Genomic DNA, 15,690 nt, shown 5'->3' on the forward strand with positions numbered 1-15,690 from the left:
CATACCCGTTCCTGCTGCCGCCTGTCCTCCTTCAGTTTTGAGCCAGAAAATAAGAACCAGCCCAGCAGTATTGACGGGGCAGTCTAGGACTCTAGGGTTAGAAGGGGAAAGAGAATAGCCATACATTCAAAGAGGCCGTTCCACGAGCTAGTCGTCCGGCAGTGAGAAATAAAATAAATAGATAAATAAGATGTTACTCTATACTGTCTGAGACTGCTCGAAATGGTAATGGAACAATCTTAGAAGAGAAAGAGGAAGCGCTAGAGGATGATTTGAACCGCTGATGGCCTCAGGCTGCCGTGACAGTAACGATACTTCATATTTTACCAGCTACTGCTGGGCGTGGGTTGGCTTACATCAAAGTCGGAAGCGGGGCTGTTCTGTATTGTAAAACCCGTGACTTTCACTGGACGCCGGCTTTAGCTCTTGTGTTAATCATCAACTCCCCAGATATACGAAGATGAACGTTTGTATCTGCTTTAAAGGTTAATCATCGTGATGAATACGAAACATAGTTATAAATCAATCCCACCGACTGGCTAACTCGCGTCTCGCCAACTCAAAAGTGGCGGTCTGCTGCTGGGTCGGCAGCTCATATCTTGGCCTCTGATCTCCGCTGTGCAGGGGATCGCTTCAAAGAGAGCTTCAACGTCCTGTCGAGACGATACCTTGGTCTATGCACCTCTCGCTGATTGTGGTTTATTAGCCTCTTAACGAGGTTCGACCGTCGAGCCACCGCTGGGCCACCATCGGGCCACCCGGTGGAATGGGAACGGGAACCACAGCACCCAGCTGGACGGAATTCTCGCGCCACCAGGTCATAGAGGATACAGGAGGGCGATATATAGTGAATATACGCATATATGCGTGTGTGTGATTGGGCTAATTGAAGAGAGGAATGGCCCTCCAAAGCCATACTATCCACCCACATTGCCAGCAAAGATGGACAACATGAAGCGGGCATCCCAAATTGCTATCGTTGGTGTCGGCCAGGTCGGGGCCGCAGCGCGTACACCGTCGTACTCGGCTCTATCGCGGACGAACTGCTCCTGGTCGATACTCGCGCCGCATGACGAGACGGACAAGTGCGCGATCTGTCCGACGCGGCGTACGCAAGCCGCAGCAAGACCCGCGTTTACGGCGCGACATACCGCGAGGCCAGCCAGTGCGACATCATGGTCATCACGGCCGGGTCCAAGTACTTGTACGATAGGTGTCTGGCATTCCCCAGCAGCCTGGCCGGTGGTGACGGTGACTGGACTTGCATGGGAACAGGTCAAACCAGCATGGACTATTTGTACCGCAACACCAGCATTGTGCGCTCAATCATCAATGAGATGAAACCGTTCCGGTCTGACACCGTCCTCCTTATCGTCGCGAACCCCGTCGATCTCATGACCTCGCTGGCGAAGGAGCTCTCGAACCTGCCGTCCGCGAAGGTCCTGGACTCCGGCACGTTCCTCGATTCGATCCGCCTTCGCGGGCTTCTGGCAGACGAAACCGGCGTAAGTACTACCTTGATCCAGTTGGGCCTGCCTGTTAGTGGGCACCTTTTTTCACTTCTTATTTTTATTTAATTTGTCCAGCTTGTCCAGCTTGTCCCACTTGCACAACTGCCGTCTTAACCGCTGGATAAGAACTGGTTGCTTTTTTTTCCTTTGTAAAGATGTCAACACCTTGAACATGCCACTGATTGTCCAGCTTGCACCCAACTCCCTGGACCTGTATGTCCTACGCACCCACGGCGACTCGGCAGCGGCTGCTTGTTCGTGCGCCGCAGTGGGCGGAGTGCCCCTGAAGGAAGCACTGGGGCTGGAGAAACGGGTTGAGGAGAGCCTCGTCGAGGAGTGCAAGCACCGCTCGCAGAGTATTGTCCGTGCCAAAGGAGCGACGACGTTTGGGATCGGGTCGATCGTCTGTAGTATCTGTGCGTCGGTGCTACTGGACAGGCACAACGCGCGGCCGGTCAGTCGCTACCAGCCGCAGCACGGGTGCTGTTATCAGCTTGCCTGCTGTACTGGGGAGGAAGGGCGTTGTGGAGACATTTCCCGCCCCGCTGTCAGCGGCGGAGCAGGAAAGGATTGCGCAGTCGGTGGGAGCATTGAATAGTGCGTTTGACCGTGTGCAGGAGAGAAAGCAAACAGGTCTACAGTGTAGTGTACTTGCAATGGCGCCGTGGTAGTAATGAAGAAGCATTCTCATTCGAAGTTACTACAGTAACCGTAGAACAAACAGTAAGCAGTACAGTAGAGTGAAAATTACATAGAAGTAACAGTAGAGTATGAGCTGCAGACACTGGAGGCATATAGCATCTAGTTAGAACTAGGCTGGAGAGTCACCTGAAGAATGCGCCGCCTGCACATTCCTGGCCACCGCGACGAAGCTGCCCGGACTGACAGAGATGGAATCGATGCCAGCCCGAACCAAGAAGCGAGCAAACTCCGGCCGGTCACTGGCGCCTGACCGCAGAGGCCAATCTTGCAGCCCTTCTTGCGGCACACCGCGATAACCTCAGCGATCATCCATCGCACGGCCCGGTCCTGCTCGCTGAACAGATGGGCCAGCTCCTCGGAAGCCCGGTCGACGCCCAGCTTCAGCTGCGTCAGATTGTTAGACCCGATCGAGAAGCCGTCGAAGTGCTCGGCAAACTCGGCTGCCAGGATGACGTTGGACGGGATCTCGCACATCATGGACACCTGCAGCCCGTCCTGGCCGCGCACCAGCCTGTTCTCGGCCATGAGCGAGAGCACGCGCCGCGCCTCGTCGACAGTCCGGCAGAAGGGGATCATGACGACCGCGTTCGTGAAACCGATGGTCTGGCGCAGCTGCTTGATTGCGCGGCATTCGAGCGCAAAGGCCTCCCTGTACCGCGGCGAGAGTACCGGGAGGCGCCCCGAAGGCCCAGCATCGGGTTCTCCTCGCGCGACTCGAACTGCGAGGCCCCAATGAGGCCAGCGTACTCGTTCGTCTTGAAGTCGCTGAGGCGCAGGATCGCGGGCCGTGGGTACACGGCCGCGCACAGCGCCGCGAACCCGTGCGCCAGCCGGTCGACGAAGTATGCGGGCTTGTCGCGATAGCCCGCCGTCAGCCTCGCGATCTTCTCCTTGGCTTCTGGGTCGCGGAGCTCGTCGAAGTGCACGAGCGCCATAGGATGCATTTGGATGCTGTTGCTGACTACAAACTCCATGCGCGCAAGGCCGATCCCGTTGGCTGGAAGGCGCCACCAGCGGTACGCGGCGGCCGGGTTGGCCACTGCGTCGAGTGCGACGAGGGCGAGGGCGAGGGCAGCGCGAGAATGGCGAGGTCGATGGTCTCGGTGCGGATCTCCGAGAGGCCCTCATAGACGAAGCCGGCGTCGCCCTCGGCGCACGAGACGGTGACCTCCTGGTCCGAGTGCAGCATGTAGGAGGCACGGCCAGCGCCCACGACTGCAGGCAGTCCTAGCTCGCGGCTGATAATGGCCGCGTGCGAGGTGCGTCCGCCGTAGTCGGTGACGATGGCGGCCGCCTGCTTCATGATGGGTACCCAGTCCGGGTCGGTGGCCCCCGTCACCAAGACGGACCCGGGCACGAACTGGCCGATCTCGTCGGCCGTCTCAATCAGACAGACGCGCCCGGAGACCGCGGCGTCGCCCACTGAGAGGCCGCGCACGAGCTCGCGGCCGCGGGGGCCGACCAGCTTGTGGCGCTGGAAGACATCGAGGTCGCGCCGGCGCGAGTGTACTGTCTCCGGCCGGGCTGACGATGAACAGCTGGCCGGTGAGGCCGTCGCGGGCCCATTCCATGTCCATCGGGCGGCCGTAGTGCTGCTCGATCAGACATTCCCAGCGTGCCAGCTGCAGGATCTGCGCGTGCTCAGCATCATCGCCTCGCGCTCGGCCTTGGACGTGGGCACATTGCGCGTGCATCCTCTTCCCTCTTCTCCCTGCCTTCCCTGAGTGTAGATCATCTTCATCGCCGTTTCGCCACAGCGCTGGCCAATGATTGGGGTCTGGCCGGGATTCGGCCAGCAGAAGCGGCTTGAAGACATGATACTCGTCCGGGGTGACGGTCCCCTGCACGACTTTCTCGCCCAAGCCCCAGACAGCATTGATCAAGGCCACCTGGTCAAAGCCGCTGACTGGATCGAGCGAGAAAAGGACTCCAGCACCGCCAATGTCAGACCGAACCATGCGCTGTACTCCAACCGACAGGCCGATGCTGACCAGGTCGAAGCCTATGGTCTGCCGGTAGCTGATCGCCCGGTCAGTGAAGAGAGACGCATAGCAGCGCTGGCAGACCTGCACCACCGCCTCCTCGCCGCGGACGTTCAGGAAAGAGTCGAGCTGCCCGGCGAAGCTGCCATCGGGTATGTCCTCGGCCGTGGCGCTCGACCGCACTGCGACGTCGGCGTTGAAGTCGACGTCGCCATCGCCATTGCCATCATGGCCATCACGGCCATCGCGAGTGTCCTCGCGCTCCGACGCGGCAAGCTGACGGTACGTAGCCCTGATCGCCTCCTCCACATCAGGGAGCCATCCCCCCCAGAGGAAGCGTTTCCGGATTGCGTCCTCGGTCTCGGGCAGGGTCGCCCTGCCGGCCTGCCACCCCGCGAGCAGGCGCGCAATGTTCTCGCGGACCCCGTTGGCTCGCACAAACTCCTAGTATGCCTGCGCAGTGAGGGCAAAGCCGGAGGGGATGGCGACGCCCTGCGGCGCAAGCGCGTTGACCAGCTCGCCCAGCGAGGCGTTCTTGCCGCCCACCGCAGCCCCGTTGCTGCGGCGGATGTCTTTGAAATCACGGGTCAGAACTGCGCTTTGCTTCATCTCGGCCTTCTTTATGACCTAAAGAGGTGTGGGAACCTGTCGAGATAGGAAGAGGAGCTTTACCTGCCTGGGGCTGCTGGTACATAAGTTTTCCTGGGGTACTGGCTGACCATGGTCCATGACCCTGGAGCGAAGAATGGTGTACTGCATGATGATGGTGACTCTTGCAATTGCCGATGCCGCCACCCCCAGCAGCGAGCACACCACGCGATCCGGGGAGTGTAAAGAATGAAGCTATCCATGGGTGGTGGAGGATGATGGAGGGTGGTGTGGTCGTTGATGTCAGCCACGCAGCCAGGCACTTCGTTCCGCATGGTTAGGGTTCGCCCCTGCCCTTCTTCTCTTTGGTCCCATCATCATCATCATCATCATCATCATCATCATCTTCTTCTTCTTCTTCTTCTTCTTCTTCTTTTTCTTCTCTTCTCTCTTTTGTCTTCTTCCTACTGCTGCCGTCGTCTAAAAGTACTTCTAATCGCTAATCCAGCCATGTCCCCCCACGAAATCCCCCGAACCCGAAACCCAGAGGAACGTATCAATGCCGCTCGAGGGTTCCGCGCGTGAGCAGATCCCAATATTCCGTCGCAAGTCCTGAGGACGAAAACCGACGGACCCTGACAAGCTGACCTTACGCAGAGCGCTGCACAATCCGCACGTCTCCGAGACGGCCAAAGAACACGCGCGGCAGTCACTCCAGGACCTGGACGAAGACGAAGCACGAAGAGAGATGCAGGAAGAAGCCGGACAGCACGTGCCTTACCACCGCCAGCATAGACGCTACGAGACCCGACACGCATCGACAGACCAACCGATGCCGCCCCAGGAGCGCATCAATGCGGCGCGCGGATATAAGGCGTATGCACGAAGACCCCGGTGCATTAACACGGCCTTGAACCTGGCTAACCAGAAGATCGCATTATTAGGGCGCTCCATAACCCGCTCGTCTCGGAAAAGGGGAAAGAGCATGCTCGGCGCATGCTCCTGGAGATGGACGACCAAGAGGCCCGGGAGGAGCTGTACAGGGAGAAGCCCAAGAGTCCAACCAGGGTCGCGGCGGGACTGAAAGCGTGAGTTTACTTTTGACCCGATGGGATCAGTATTCTCTCCTCTTACTGGCGTGCGTCTGACTTGGGTTTCATAGGGTGACGCACAACCGGCGTCTGAGTGATTCGACACGGTACACGGCCGCTCAGAAACTGCGCGACATGGGGTATGACCAGGAAGAAGAGCAGAGATAGGGATAGGAGACGAAGGAGGAGAAGGAGTGGGAGGAGTGGGTGATGGGAAAATGATCTTGAGCTTCGATATACAGACTGGCCTGGATTGAGGGTTTAGGGTTGTCCTTGTATCTATTTCTGCACTATTATTTTCCCACCAACTCTGAGCTGTTCGACTTATCCATAATACAGTACTAAATAGTTAAGATTCTAGCAGCATCTTCTGGATCCGCACTATGCGTCTTATAGGCCAACAAGCTCTCCACAGCGCCATGGTTGGCCGCGCGCCATCCACGGAACTATACAAGTGGGCTGATCGTCCTCGAGACAGTTAGGCGGACTTCAGGCGTCGTTCCTCCTCAGCCCATAAACAGAGAATCCTATCTCCTTTCTCTAAATCTTGTATACTTGCCTTACCCGGCCTCGCCTCCGTATCCTGTTGGTTCCGGAAATGTCAATGGACACCTCCGACCACAGCACGCGCACTAAGCCAAAGGCAATAGCGACTGTTGTCCCACAGCTCTTTTTCTACATCTGCGTCTTTTGTGTCTACATTACAGTGATGATGGCCTGGTGAGTCTCTAGTCCCTCAGCTCTCGTCTGTTCAAGCGTGCACCCAAACCGATTCAAACCGCGCTCAGGGTCCTGCATTCATACCGCATCACCCGCCGCTCGCTGGGACTAGCCTGCCGGTGCAGCCCAGCAGCGATGGAGGCGTGCGTCCATGAGAACGAGCCTTTGCGGCTCAGGCTCTCTTGTCTAGACCGGGACGCCCCGAAGACTGCGCTGCGCACTAGCTCTCTGGCGGTACCGACCGAGGAGTCGCCCCTGATTGCCTCGAGTCAACCGGTCTCGCCTTCCTGGTGGGTTAAGAAGAGAAACCTCCCCTTGCTCTGCCTTGCCGCTGACGGGCCTGGCTGGCTGCAGCTGCATTTGTCTAGATACCGTCGGCCCAGACGACCTGGTGCACTCGATCCCGTGCCGCCATGTCTTCCACGCCGGGTGTCTTGAGTTCTGGTACCTGTACGAGAACGACAACTGTCCCCTCTGCCAGAGGCCGCTGTTACCACAGGCTGGCGGCGACTCGGGAGGGAGGGTATAAGAAGGCCGGTAAGAAGCGTTACGTGCTGTATATTCATTAGGACGGGGACCGTTGCTTAAGAAGCGGCCCAGGCAGCACTTTTTAGCAGTTCTCTCATCAAGCATGGAGTCGATCACTCTCGACAGTCTAATCCCTTGTCTCGTAACAGTCAATATGTACGAGGATGGGACGGTAATGCTGTATGTAAATCAGCTCCAGACCAAGACCTGCTCTTGCCGGCTTCCCAGTGCAAATAACCTATATAAGAATGTAAAAAAGAAGAAACCAAAAAAAGAAAAGAGTATATAAATAAACCATTGCATCACTATGTAGACACTCACAAAGCCAGCAGGATGTCAGCAGGTCTTTTTATAGATAGCAGATCAATGAATTGGCAATATACCAGTCTCATATTCCAGCTTAGACTGCTTGCCTGTAAACACGCCAGTGACACATGCAGCTAGCAAGACCTTCTCGTGGCCACAAACAGCGTGCCAGTATTTAGCTAAAGCAGATGGAGCTATTCAGTATACCCTGAATGCTTGCAGAGCAGTGAGTCCAGCCACCCTTTGGTGTGACGAGCACGTGTAAACATAATCCCAACCTATCTATGGCGTATTGGCTCAGCGGTGGTCTGATCAGTTTCGTCGTATCTGCCATCTGCTGTACTACGAGAGCAGCTGACGTTCGTTCCCAGCCAGTAGGTGCGATGCTCCCCCCTCCCTCTCTCAGTCTTGAGGGCCGGACAACGGCTAGGTCCCTCTGGACTCAATACTAACTCGACCAGACTCATATCCAGCTCGGCGACCTCGGGCCGTTCCGGCGACCTGCACCGTCTGAGGGCATTAAAGATAACCCTCGTCATTCCCAGCAGCCGTCAAGCACAGCATTCAAGATGCCATTCATGGACTATAGTCTGGTTCAGGAGTTGAGGCAGCAGCTGGCCGGCACCCAAGCGGAGATCACCTCCTTTGGCTCTGCAGACTATACCAAGAGCATTCGGTCATGGAGTGAGGCCTGCAAGAGCGATGTGGTAAGTACCTTCTTTTCTTCGTTCACTGCTTTTCGTTGCATCTCGATTACCCCCCTGTCCGCCTACCTACCTCTCACCATAACTCACTGGGGCTTTCCGAGCTGATGCTTCTAGGGAGCCGTCGTCCACGCCACCTGCACTAGTGAGGTCAGCCTGATCGTCGCCTTTTCGCGGGATCACCACGTCGAGTTTGTCGTCAAGGGCGGGGGGTACTCGACCGGCGGCGAGTCCGCAACCCAGGGAGGCATCGTGATCAGCCTGGACCGCATTCGCGGGGTCTCGGTCGATTCCAAGGCCCAGATGGTGCGCGTACAAGGGGGCGTGCGCTGGGACGACGACAACAGGGCGACAGCGAGCCAGACGGGCGTCGGCGGCTCGACACTGGGGGGAGGGTACGGCTGGCTCACAGGGCGATACGGGCTGATTGTCGACAGTCTGTGCGCGCAATGGTGGTGCTCGCCAACGGAAGCGTCCTCGAGGCATCGGACGAGGCCCATCGGGACCTCTTCTGGGCGATCCGCCGTGCAGGCCAGGCATTTGGCGTGGTGATCGAGCTGGAGTTCCGGGCACATAGGCTGCCGGACCAGGTGTTTGGGGGGCTGCCCTACTTCAAAGCCAGCAAGCTGTTCAAGGCCATCGACTTCGCCAACTGGTTCTTCCACGAGCAGCAGGACGAGGGCAGCGGCCTCTTCTTTGGGTTCAGGGCCGCGCCAAAGTCTGCAGACGAATCGGTAATCATGGCCATGCTCTTCTACAACGGGAGCCAGGAACGGGCGACGGCCTTCTTTGCGCCCATGCTCGCCCTGGCCCCGGTCATCAACCACACGGGCATGATGCCCTACTGGCAACTGGCGCGGCGGGCCAACGTCCGCTTCGACCGTCGCCGCAGTCGAAAGAGCGGCGGTGGCACCAAGCTGCGCTACCTACCGGACAAGGACCTCATCCCCGTGCTCTAGCGCGACTTTGACCTGGTCATGCAGGAGTTTCCGCAGATGGGGGACAGTGTCCTCGCCATCGAGCTGCTCCCTTTCTCCAAGCTGATGAGCGTCCCGGTGGAAGCGACTGCGTGCGCGAATCGAGACCACCTCTACAACGTCAGCCTGCTGCTGTGCTGGCAGGTTCCGCGCCTCGACGTCTTCATCGATCGATACCGACAGGCTACGCTGGCCAAGATCCAGAACTCGCAATACTGGGCCCAGGTTGCCGATGGAGGTGTGGCCGCGTATCCCAATTATGCAGGTGAGTGGGAGACTAGTCCTGGTTACTTTGCCCATTATAGAGTCGTGGCATAGCATAGATTGGTCAAACCTCTCTCCCGGTTAGGGCACGATTTCGCTGCCAGGTACCTCTTTGGGCCCAACCTGCCTCGACTGCAGCAGCTGAAGAAAATCTACGACCCATACAATGCATTCCGTAAGTGGCAAGACCTACTCTCCTCTCCCGCTTGAAAATTTTTTTTTTTTTTTTGTGGTTGGGGGGGGGGTCTTGCCTGCTGGGCGAGTGTCGGCTTGAATGGTCCTTAAAAGTCTCCCTGGTCTGTATGCCCAACTACTGGTAGATGTACGTAGGTGTATCTTGAACACCTTAAAACATCATCAGAATCTACAGGCCGATGCTCCAAGCATCATGTAGCCAATGTTCTAGTATCAGGCAGTGAGGCAGGCCGGGTGAAATGGGCGTTGGGGACACTGAGGCCATAGGTTCTGTCCAACGTCTGCTGTATCAATGTCTAGAACAATTCGCCCCGAAGATGTATCGTATCGACGCCAATTACTGCTTTCCCTTCGCCTGGACTTCCACTCACTCCTGCTTCCCCAGTCTACGGAGGCATCGCACATCAGCGTAGCAGCGGTGAGTATAGAGTCAATGGTATCTTCCAGCAGACAGGGTAATCAAATAGGCCTACGAAATCAAAGCGAGTACTACTTGCATATATCTGAAGAATGATTTTAAGTAATCATACAATCCAGGTTTTTTTGTGAAAGCTTTAACGTACGCGAGTACCTTTACTATAAAAGCCCTGCCGGCATAGTCCCCGAACTTCTTCTAGAAACCACAGTTTGCGACTTGTCCGGATCAAGTGACCCAACCCCATCTATCCGAACAACGGTTCTCTGGTATGTATAGGATGAACTGTTGAGCGGCTTCGGAAAAAGAAGTTTTGGCCCCTGACTATCACTTCCTGTGCTGCTTCTGCCGGGAAGAATAAGAGTGCTGCCCATACTCGTCCCGCTGGGCGCCGAAGTCGGGGAGGGGAGGTTCGTTCCTTGGTATTCGCTCCCCATGCTGCTTCGCCCGGGGAGAACGAGCGTGCTGCCAAGGCTTGTGCCGCTGTGGAATGAGTCCCTGTTAGCTGCTTGGGGTTCTGTAGAGTGTATATATGGCCGATCCTCGTAATCCTTATTTGTGGGTGCAGTACGTATGCGTCCGTCAGACACTGCTTCTGTATCTGAAAACGGATCTGAATAGGGTGGGGTTTGGTGCTGCTTGTCAGAATGATGGGCAGCACCTGGTTGGAAGTTAAAGAGACCAGAAGATGTCGGTGACGCGTCGCCGAGATATGACATCTGGGACCGGAAGTCCCGCCGTAGACCTGTCCTTGAGTTGGCGGACGCGCGGTCACCCTGCAGGCTATCTGTATTTGATACTTGATTGGACCGGCGGCGGCGGTGGATGATGATTATTATTAAAGCAATAAGGGCTATGAGCCCGAGGATGCCGAAGAGAAGGCCGAATATGAGAGCGTATGGAGGACCGGAGGAGTCATCGTCCGGCACGGATGAAATGAGTGATGTGGGTTCGCTTGTTGAGGTTGCGGAAGTGGATGTAGTGAGAGCAGAGTGTGTAAGCGTAGTGCTGTGTATGCCGTCCAGCCCTGACTGGTGGTCCAGGGTCTGGCTGGCCGTAGACGTGGTATACCCGCCAGAAGAGGTCCGATCAACTCGTGAATCCTCAGTTGACGTTTCAGTAGGGGATGTTATGTCGGTCAAAGTGGTTGAAGGAGTGTCGGTTACGGGGTCAGTTGCTCTTGGTTCTCGTCGTACCTTTGTGCATCTGAGTCCTTGGTAGAAGATAATGGAAGGGTCCGTCGACATGGCAATCAGCGCTCTATCAAACTATAGGCTGACTACATTGAGATTAGGAAAAGGAGTGATGCGTCGAGCGATATAGTACGAAAGGCGGGTGGAAGACGGCCAGATGAGGCGAAAAAGATGCTGTAAAGCCAGTCAGGCCATGCTCGACGGTTCACCAGCAGTCTTCCCAAAAGGCAGAGAGCGAAGATGGGCCGGAAGTCAGAAGACTGGGCCTGAGCCTGGCTGACCAAAAGCATAATAACTAATCCCCACGATGCTCGGTGCGCATGGACCTTCGAGGAACAGCCTCGATGACCGTGCAGTGATACCTAGCCATGGGTCCCTGGCTGGGCGAAGCCCAGCCAGAGGCGCATGTTCCTGAGCTGGGTCCTAAACGAACGCAGTCAATTATCACAGTGGTGGAATACGGAGGATTGGGTGAAACATATTCCGTCCAATGGGTCGGCCCAAGTAATCTATAGAGAACGGTAGTCTGACTAGGGTCCGACAGGCTAACCAGGAGTAGCCAACAGGGGCGAACCGTCAGCCCGCCACAGCCAAATTCGGTAGAGGGAGGCGGAAGTCGGGACTGCCATGATTCGTATACATATACGACTTTCCAACTCAGAGACCAACTGGGGAAACGAAGGATGGACTGAGTTGAGAAAGAAATGAGAGGCGGATCCCAAAGGAGAGCCGCTCGGTGAGTGACCAATTACGTCATCTGCTAAGTCAGCATGTTCGGCCCGAAATATATTCCGGCTTCCGGTCGGGTAAACCCTTAGGTCACATGATCGCTGTCGATACGTCGATTATCATCCATCGAAACGACTACTCAGACGCGAATCCCAGGGCATTCCACGACATTGGACACCTTAAGAGGTCTCGCCAGCCTCCATCGAATGCCCATCGAGACCAATGGCTCCAATCATGTCGTGGGTGGCAGGCAGAGTACGAAACAACCCCCCATACGCTGGCTGCAAGATGCCGCTCCACATGCAGGGTATATCGACCCAACCATCACTCGTCCGTCTGCCTTGGACACTCCCCCTCCTTTCCTCCTATTCTTCCTCCAGTGTCTTTGGCCTCTTGTTTGGCATCTTTCTGTAACCGGTGCATGCATTTCTTTGGATGAATCGAGGCATCTTGCCACTTCCGTCCCTCTTACTTCCCCTCGTCCCCTGAACCACACTTTCCCACTAAGAGGTTCCTGGACTTGGAGGCCCATATAATCGCATGTGACTCTCATGCATTCCTGGTCTCCTGCCACTTCCGAATCTCGTGCATTTCAGCAATTCCGTTTCGTCAAGTAGAGCCACGATGTTTGGTTGGAGTAGTGCGATCGGTAAGTCCCTAAGCCACCCGCACGACGGAGTCAATCCCACCGCCGTCATTCACAGCATCTAGAACGCTGACGAGTAACGGCTGTTCCTGCAGGGCTCCCCGCAATCATGTCGGACCCCGACAGAGAACGCTCACCCCCACCCCCATTGAACTCCCTCGACTTCCCCATCTACCGCCTCCCCGCCGTCTCCGACGAGCCCTCTGAAGACTCGCTGCGGAATCTTCAGGCCGTCCTTGCCTCTATCCGCCGTCCCCAAGACATTACCACCGACAAATTCAAAGACCTCAACCTCAAACTCGAGACTGACGTGCCATTGTCGTCCATTGTGCGTCACGATGGCGCGAAGACTGCGCCTCCGCTGCCGTGGGAACTGGACTCCCCCAAGCCCTCTCTCGGGTCGCCGCCCCCGGCCGACGGGACCCCAATCTTTCTGGAAAACGGGAATCCGTACCCGACCAGGGACAAATACGAGCTACTCGAAAACGAACTGCTACTGAACAATGACGATGCGTTCCGGGAGGTTGCCAGATTGGAACCCCGCGCTGGCCGCGAACGGGTACGAGTGACGCAGACCAGGAAATTTTGGACGGCGCTGGAGCGGATGTCACAGTACTGGGATGATAGTATGGATCAGTACTACGAGCGGGCCAAATCGCCTGAACCGAGCGAGAAGAACCCGGACGATGCCGATGCGGCTGGGGAATCGGAGACAACCGAGACAACGCCAATGGAGATAGACCCGCCGACAACCACGTCTACACAAGACCAGGCCGATCCGGACCTTGTCAAGAAGTACAAAGGGCGTCGCATCGCCGCCGGCCAGGCCATGCCAGAAGACATCCGCGACGAGACCATCCGCGCCCTAACCGAGATGGCGGCGTGGCCATTCGGCTGCCAGGCCTCCCTCCCCATGAACCCTCCCAAGCTCTTACTCGGGACGCTTTTGTTCCCCGTCCGACAGACCTTCCAGGCAACCCGCTCCCCCAAAGACCGCCAACTCGCCCGCAACGGTATTCTCGAAGGGCCGGTCTTCGTCGCTCAATGCCGCCCTGAAACCGTCTTCCGCGCCCCCGGCGAAACACACGGTTACGGACTCGGCGATACCTGCGACCTCGTCCGTGAGGTAGGCGCTATGCTCCTCGCCGCTCAGGAACGCGCGCGCGAGGGCGCTATCGAGGTCAGACCCGGGGAGGGGAAATGGTGGACGACGAGGCCCCGATGGGGTGGTGCACCTAATGATGCGATTGGCGATAGTGTGCGCGTAACAAATGAGCAGGAACGGGAAGCGGCCGCGCTGACGGGGCGTGCACGCTCGGGGTCCCGGCCGCAGCCGCCAGGGCTACGCCGGCCTGGGCTGCGCCGGGCAATGAGCAGTAGCGACAAGTGGAAGATTATCCAACCAGGACCGAGTCTCTGGGATAAGCGCATGCGGTATATTCAGATTGGACGGGACAGGGAGTGTCCGTTTGACGATGTACGTTCTACTTCGTTTCCTTTCTATTGTCTTCCCTTCTAACAGTCGGCCAGATCTACATGCTCTCTTCAATAAACCATCACCTCTCAATTCTGCACCTCCGCATCCACCGCCGCTACCTCGATATCATCACAACCGGGAGAAGCACTGTCCCTCCGACCTCGAACGACGAGTCACACCCCTGGCATATCCTCAAGCTGCGGCGTACAAGGTGGTACGATCTATTCGACGCCCAGGACCGCGTCGACGTCTTCCGGGGTATCTGGACGATTTTCCATGTCATGCTCCGTGCGCCTCGTCCGCCTGAGGCTATGCCCCCGGCTAGTCTTCCACCCATCACTCCGGTTGATCCGGCAGTTGTTTATCGGAGTTTGCCGTTGGAGTCCGTTTAGATTGTTCTGTGGCCTTTCCAGTGGACATAGATTAGGATGTACATAGCACTGGCGACTGATTCTTGAATTTTTTGGTTTCAGCATGCATGCATACATGGATAGAATATGGATTCATGTTCGGAGTGTGATTGTTTACGTGCCCATGGGTTGGGTAAATTGGACCAATTTTAGTACATTACAAAGCGTGCTTTCAAAGCGATTCCTTTCTCCCGGTTGTAGCGAGGGCTGCACTTGACAGATAACGTAGGCTACAATATTACCGCTCCGTTCCTCTGCGACACACACACACACACACACACACACACACATATATATATATGTATGTGTGTGTGCAACTATACTCCCCGTCCGCAACAGTCATTAAGTGAACATACAAGCTATAACCCTCTGAAGGGAGGCGCACATCCCTCATGCTATTGTCTATGTACGTCGAATTGGACTTATCTTACGGATACCTTTGCATCCAAATTTGTACGGTTTTCAGTACTCTGAACACCTTTCCCAGAAACTAGCTACGCATACCTACTATAATGACTTCCTAGTCTACCAACCACACATTTCATCTCGTGGGTCCGGGCTAGATACGACAAATTAGCTAATTCACGACGTAAGGGCTCCCACTGCTACTCCTGTCCGTGCGTGCAAGAAGATCAGCTCCACACGCCAGACTATCGCTTGGACCCGGATGTATTCTCCTTGCGCTCCTACTGCCCGCTCGATGCTGACTTGCGATAAGGATGGCGCTACACTTGTCTGGAACTCGGGCCACTGGATTATTGATTTGATTGATCAGTCTGACCTATACAACCAGACCGTTCCAAGCTCCCGGTTCACGACCTACATGTGCTAGGTGGTGGTGGGCGGACTAGGTAGGTCAACTGCATCTAATCCAAGCTGAGGCTTCAGCCGCAAGGAGCTCGCTTGGGTACTGTACGCGGTATGCTGAGCATCTGCAGGAGTTACCCCGTATCCTGGGGTGCAGGCCGCTTGGCTACGAGAATTAGAGTGGAGTGACAGAGGCATGGCTGTCACTTCTCTCGATAGTGATCCTATCATATGGGACAATTGCACGGCAATATACAATTCCTGTCTATAGGACTGTGAACTCTCAATAGGAGTGTATATACCATCTCATTAATCATTAAACACAGCAACAGCACTATCTAAGTTGCAGATTACCTAGTCAGAAAAGACAAGAAGTAAATTAAAAAAAGAGAAAAACTATTAAATAAATCAACCCTGACGAGACGAGGCCCAGCTCTATTGAGAG

At 56.1% G+C, this 15,690-nt stretch overlaps 7 protein-coding genes across 7 annotated transcripts; 5 read left to right on the forward strand and 2 right to left on the reverse strand.

Moving 5' to 3' along the window:
- Positions 1-476: 476 nt before the first annotated feature.
- BDW70DRAFT_134701 (lactate dehydrogenase/glycoside hydrolase) lies at positions 477-2,207 on the forward strand. Its single transcript, XM_073736554.1, has 2 exons — positions 477-1,505; positions 1,702-2,207. Exons 1-2 carry the CDS (start codon positions 1,176-1,178, stop codon positions 2,107-2,109), a joined length of 738 nt encoding a protein of 245 aa, XP_073596736.1. The 5' UTR covers positions 477-1,175; the 3' UTR covers positions 2,110-2,207.
- Positions 2,208-2,322: 115 nt separating this feature from the next.
- BDW70DRAFT_149680 (uncharacterized protein) lies at positions 2,323-4,804 on the reverse strand (the record flags this gene model as incomplete). Its single annotated transcript, XM_073739050.1, has 6 exons — positions 2,323-2,452; positions 2,500-2,862; positions 2,928-3,170; positions 3,254-3,737; positions 3,820-4,639; positions 4,685-4,804. 6 exons carry the CDS (start codon positions 4,802-4,804, stop codon positions 2,323-2,325), a joined length of 2,160 nt encoding a protein of 719 aa, XP_073596737.1.
- Positions 4,805-5,201: 397 nt separating this feature from the next.
- On the forward strand, positions 5,202-6,197 carry BDW70DRAFT_134707 (Con-6 family protein). The gene is made up of 4 exons (XM_073736555.1): positions 5,202-5,364; positions 5,441-5,659; positions 5,728-5,871; positions 5,946-6,197. Exons 1-4 carry the CDS (start codon positions 5,294-5,296, stop codon positions 6,040-6,042), a joined length of 531 nt encoding a protein of 176 aa, XP_073596738.1. The 5' UTR covers positions 5,202-5,293; the 3' UTR covers positions 6,043-6,197.
- Positions 6,198-6,243: 46 nt separating this feature from the next.
- On the forward strand, positions 6,244-7,365 carry BDW70DRAFT_134709 (putative RING-finger domain protein). The gene is made up of 2 exons (XM_073736556.1): positions 6,244-6,884; positions 6,949-7,365. Exons 1-2 carry the CDS (start codon positions 6,730-6,732, stop codon positions 7,121-7,123), a joined length of 330 nt encoding a protein of 109 aa, XP_073596739.1. The 5' UTR covers positions 6,244-6,729; the 3' UTR covers positions 7,124-7,365.
- Positions 7,366-7,997: 632 nt separating this feature from the next.
- BDW70DRAFT_167406 (FAD-binding oxidoreductase) lies at positions 7,998-10,113 on the forward strand (the record flags this gene model as incomplete). The annotated part of the gene is made up of 5 exons (XM_073742218.1): positions 7,998-8,135; positions 8,250-8,572; positions 8,605-9,082; positions 9,116-9,374; positions 9,459-10,113. 5 exons carry the CDS (start codon positions 7,998-8,000, stop codon positions 9,581-9,583), a joined length of 1,323 nt encoding a protein of 440 aa, XP_073596740.1. The 3' UTR covers positions 9,584-10,113.
- BDW70DRAFT_134714 (uncharacterized protein) lies at positions 10,054-11,839 on the reverse strand. The gene is made up of 2 exons (XM_073736557.1): positions 11,458-11,839; positions 10,054-11,350 (listed from the first exon to the last, which is right to left on the reverse strand). The coding sequence occupies exon 2, from the start codon at positions 11,228-11,230 to the stop codon at positions 10,145-10,147; it is 1,086 nt and encodes a 361-aa protein (XP_073596741.1). The 5' UTR covers positions 11,231-11,350; positions 11,458-11,839; the 3' UTR covers positions 10,054-10,144.
- A 33-nt stretch (positions 11,840-11,872) lies between these two features.
- On the forward strand, positions 11,873-14,650 carry BDW70DRAFT_134715 (uncharacterized protein). Its single transcript, XM_073736558.1, has 3 exons — positions 11,873-12,554; positions 12,647-14,028; positions 14,082-14,650. Exons 1-3 carry the CDS (start codon positions 12,530-12,532, stop codon positions 14,418-14,420), a joined length of 1,746 nt encoding a protein of 581 aa, XP_073596742.1. The 5' UTR covers positions 11,873-12,529; the 3' UTR covers positions 14,421-14,650.
- Positions 14,651-15,690: the final 1,040 nt, after the last annotated feature.

This window comes from Aspergillus foveolatus, assembly GCF_047715535.1.
Source record: "Aspergillus foveolatus strain CBS 279.81 unplaced genomic scaffold BDW70scaffold_19, whole genome shotgun sequence".
NCBI classification, from domain to species: domain Eukaryota; kingdom Fungi; phylum Ascomycota; class Eurotiomycetes; order Eurotiales; family Aspergillaceae; genus Aspergillus; species Aspergillus foveolatus.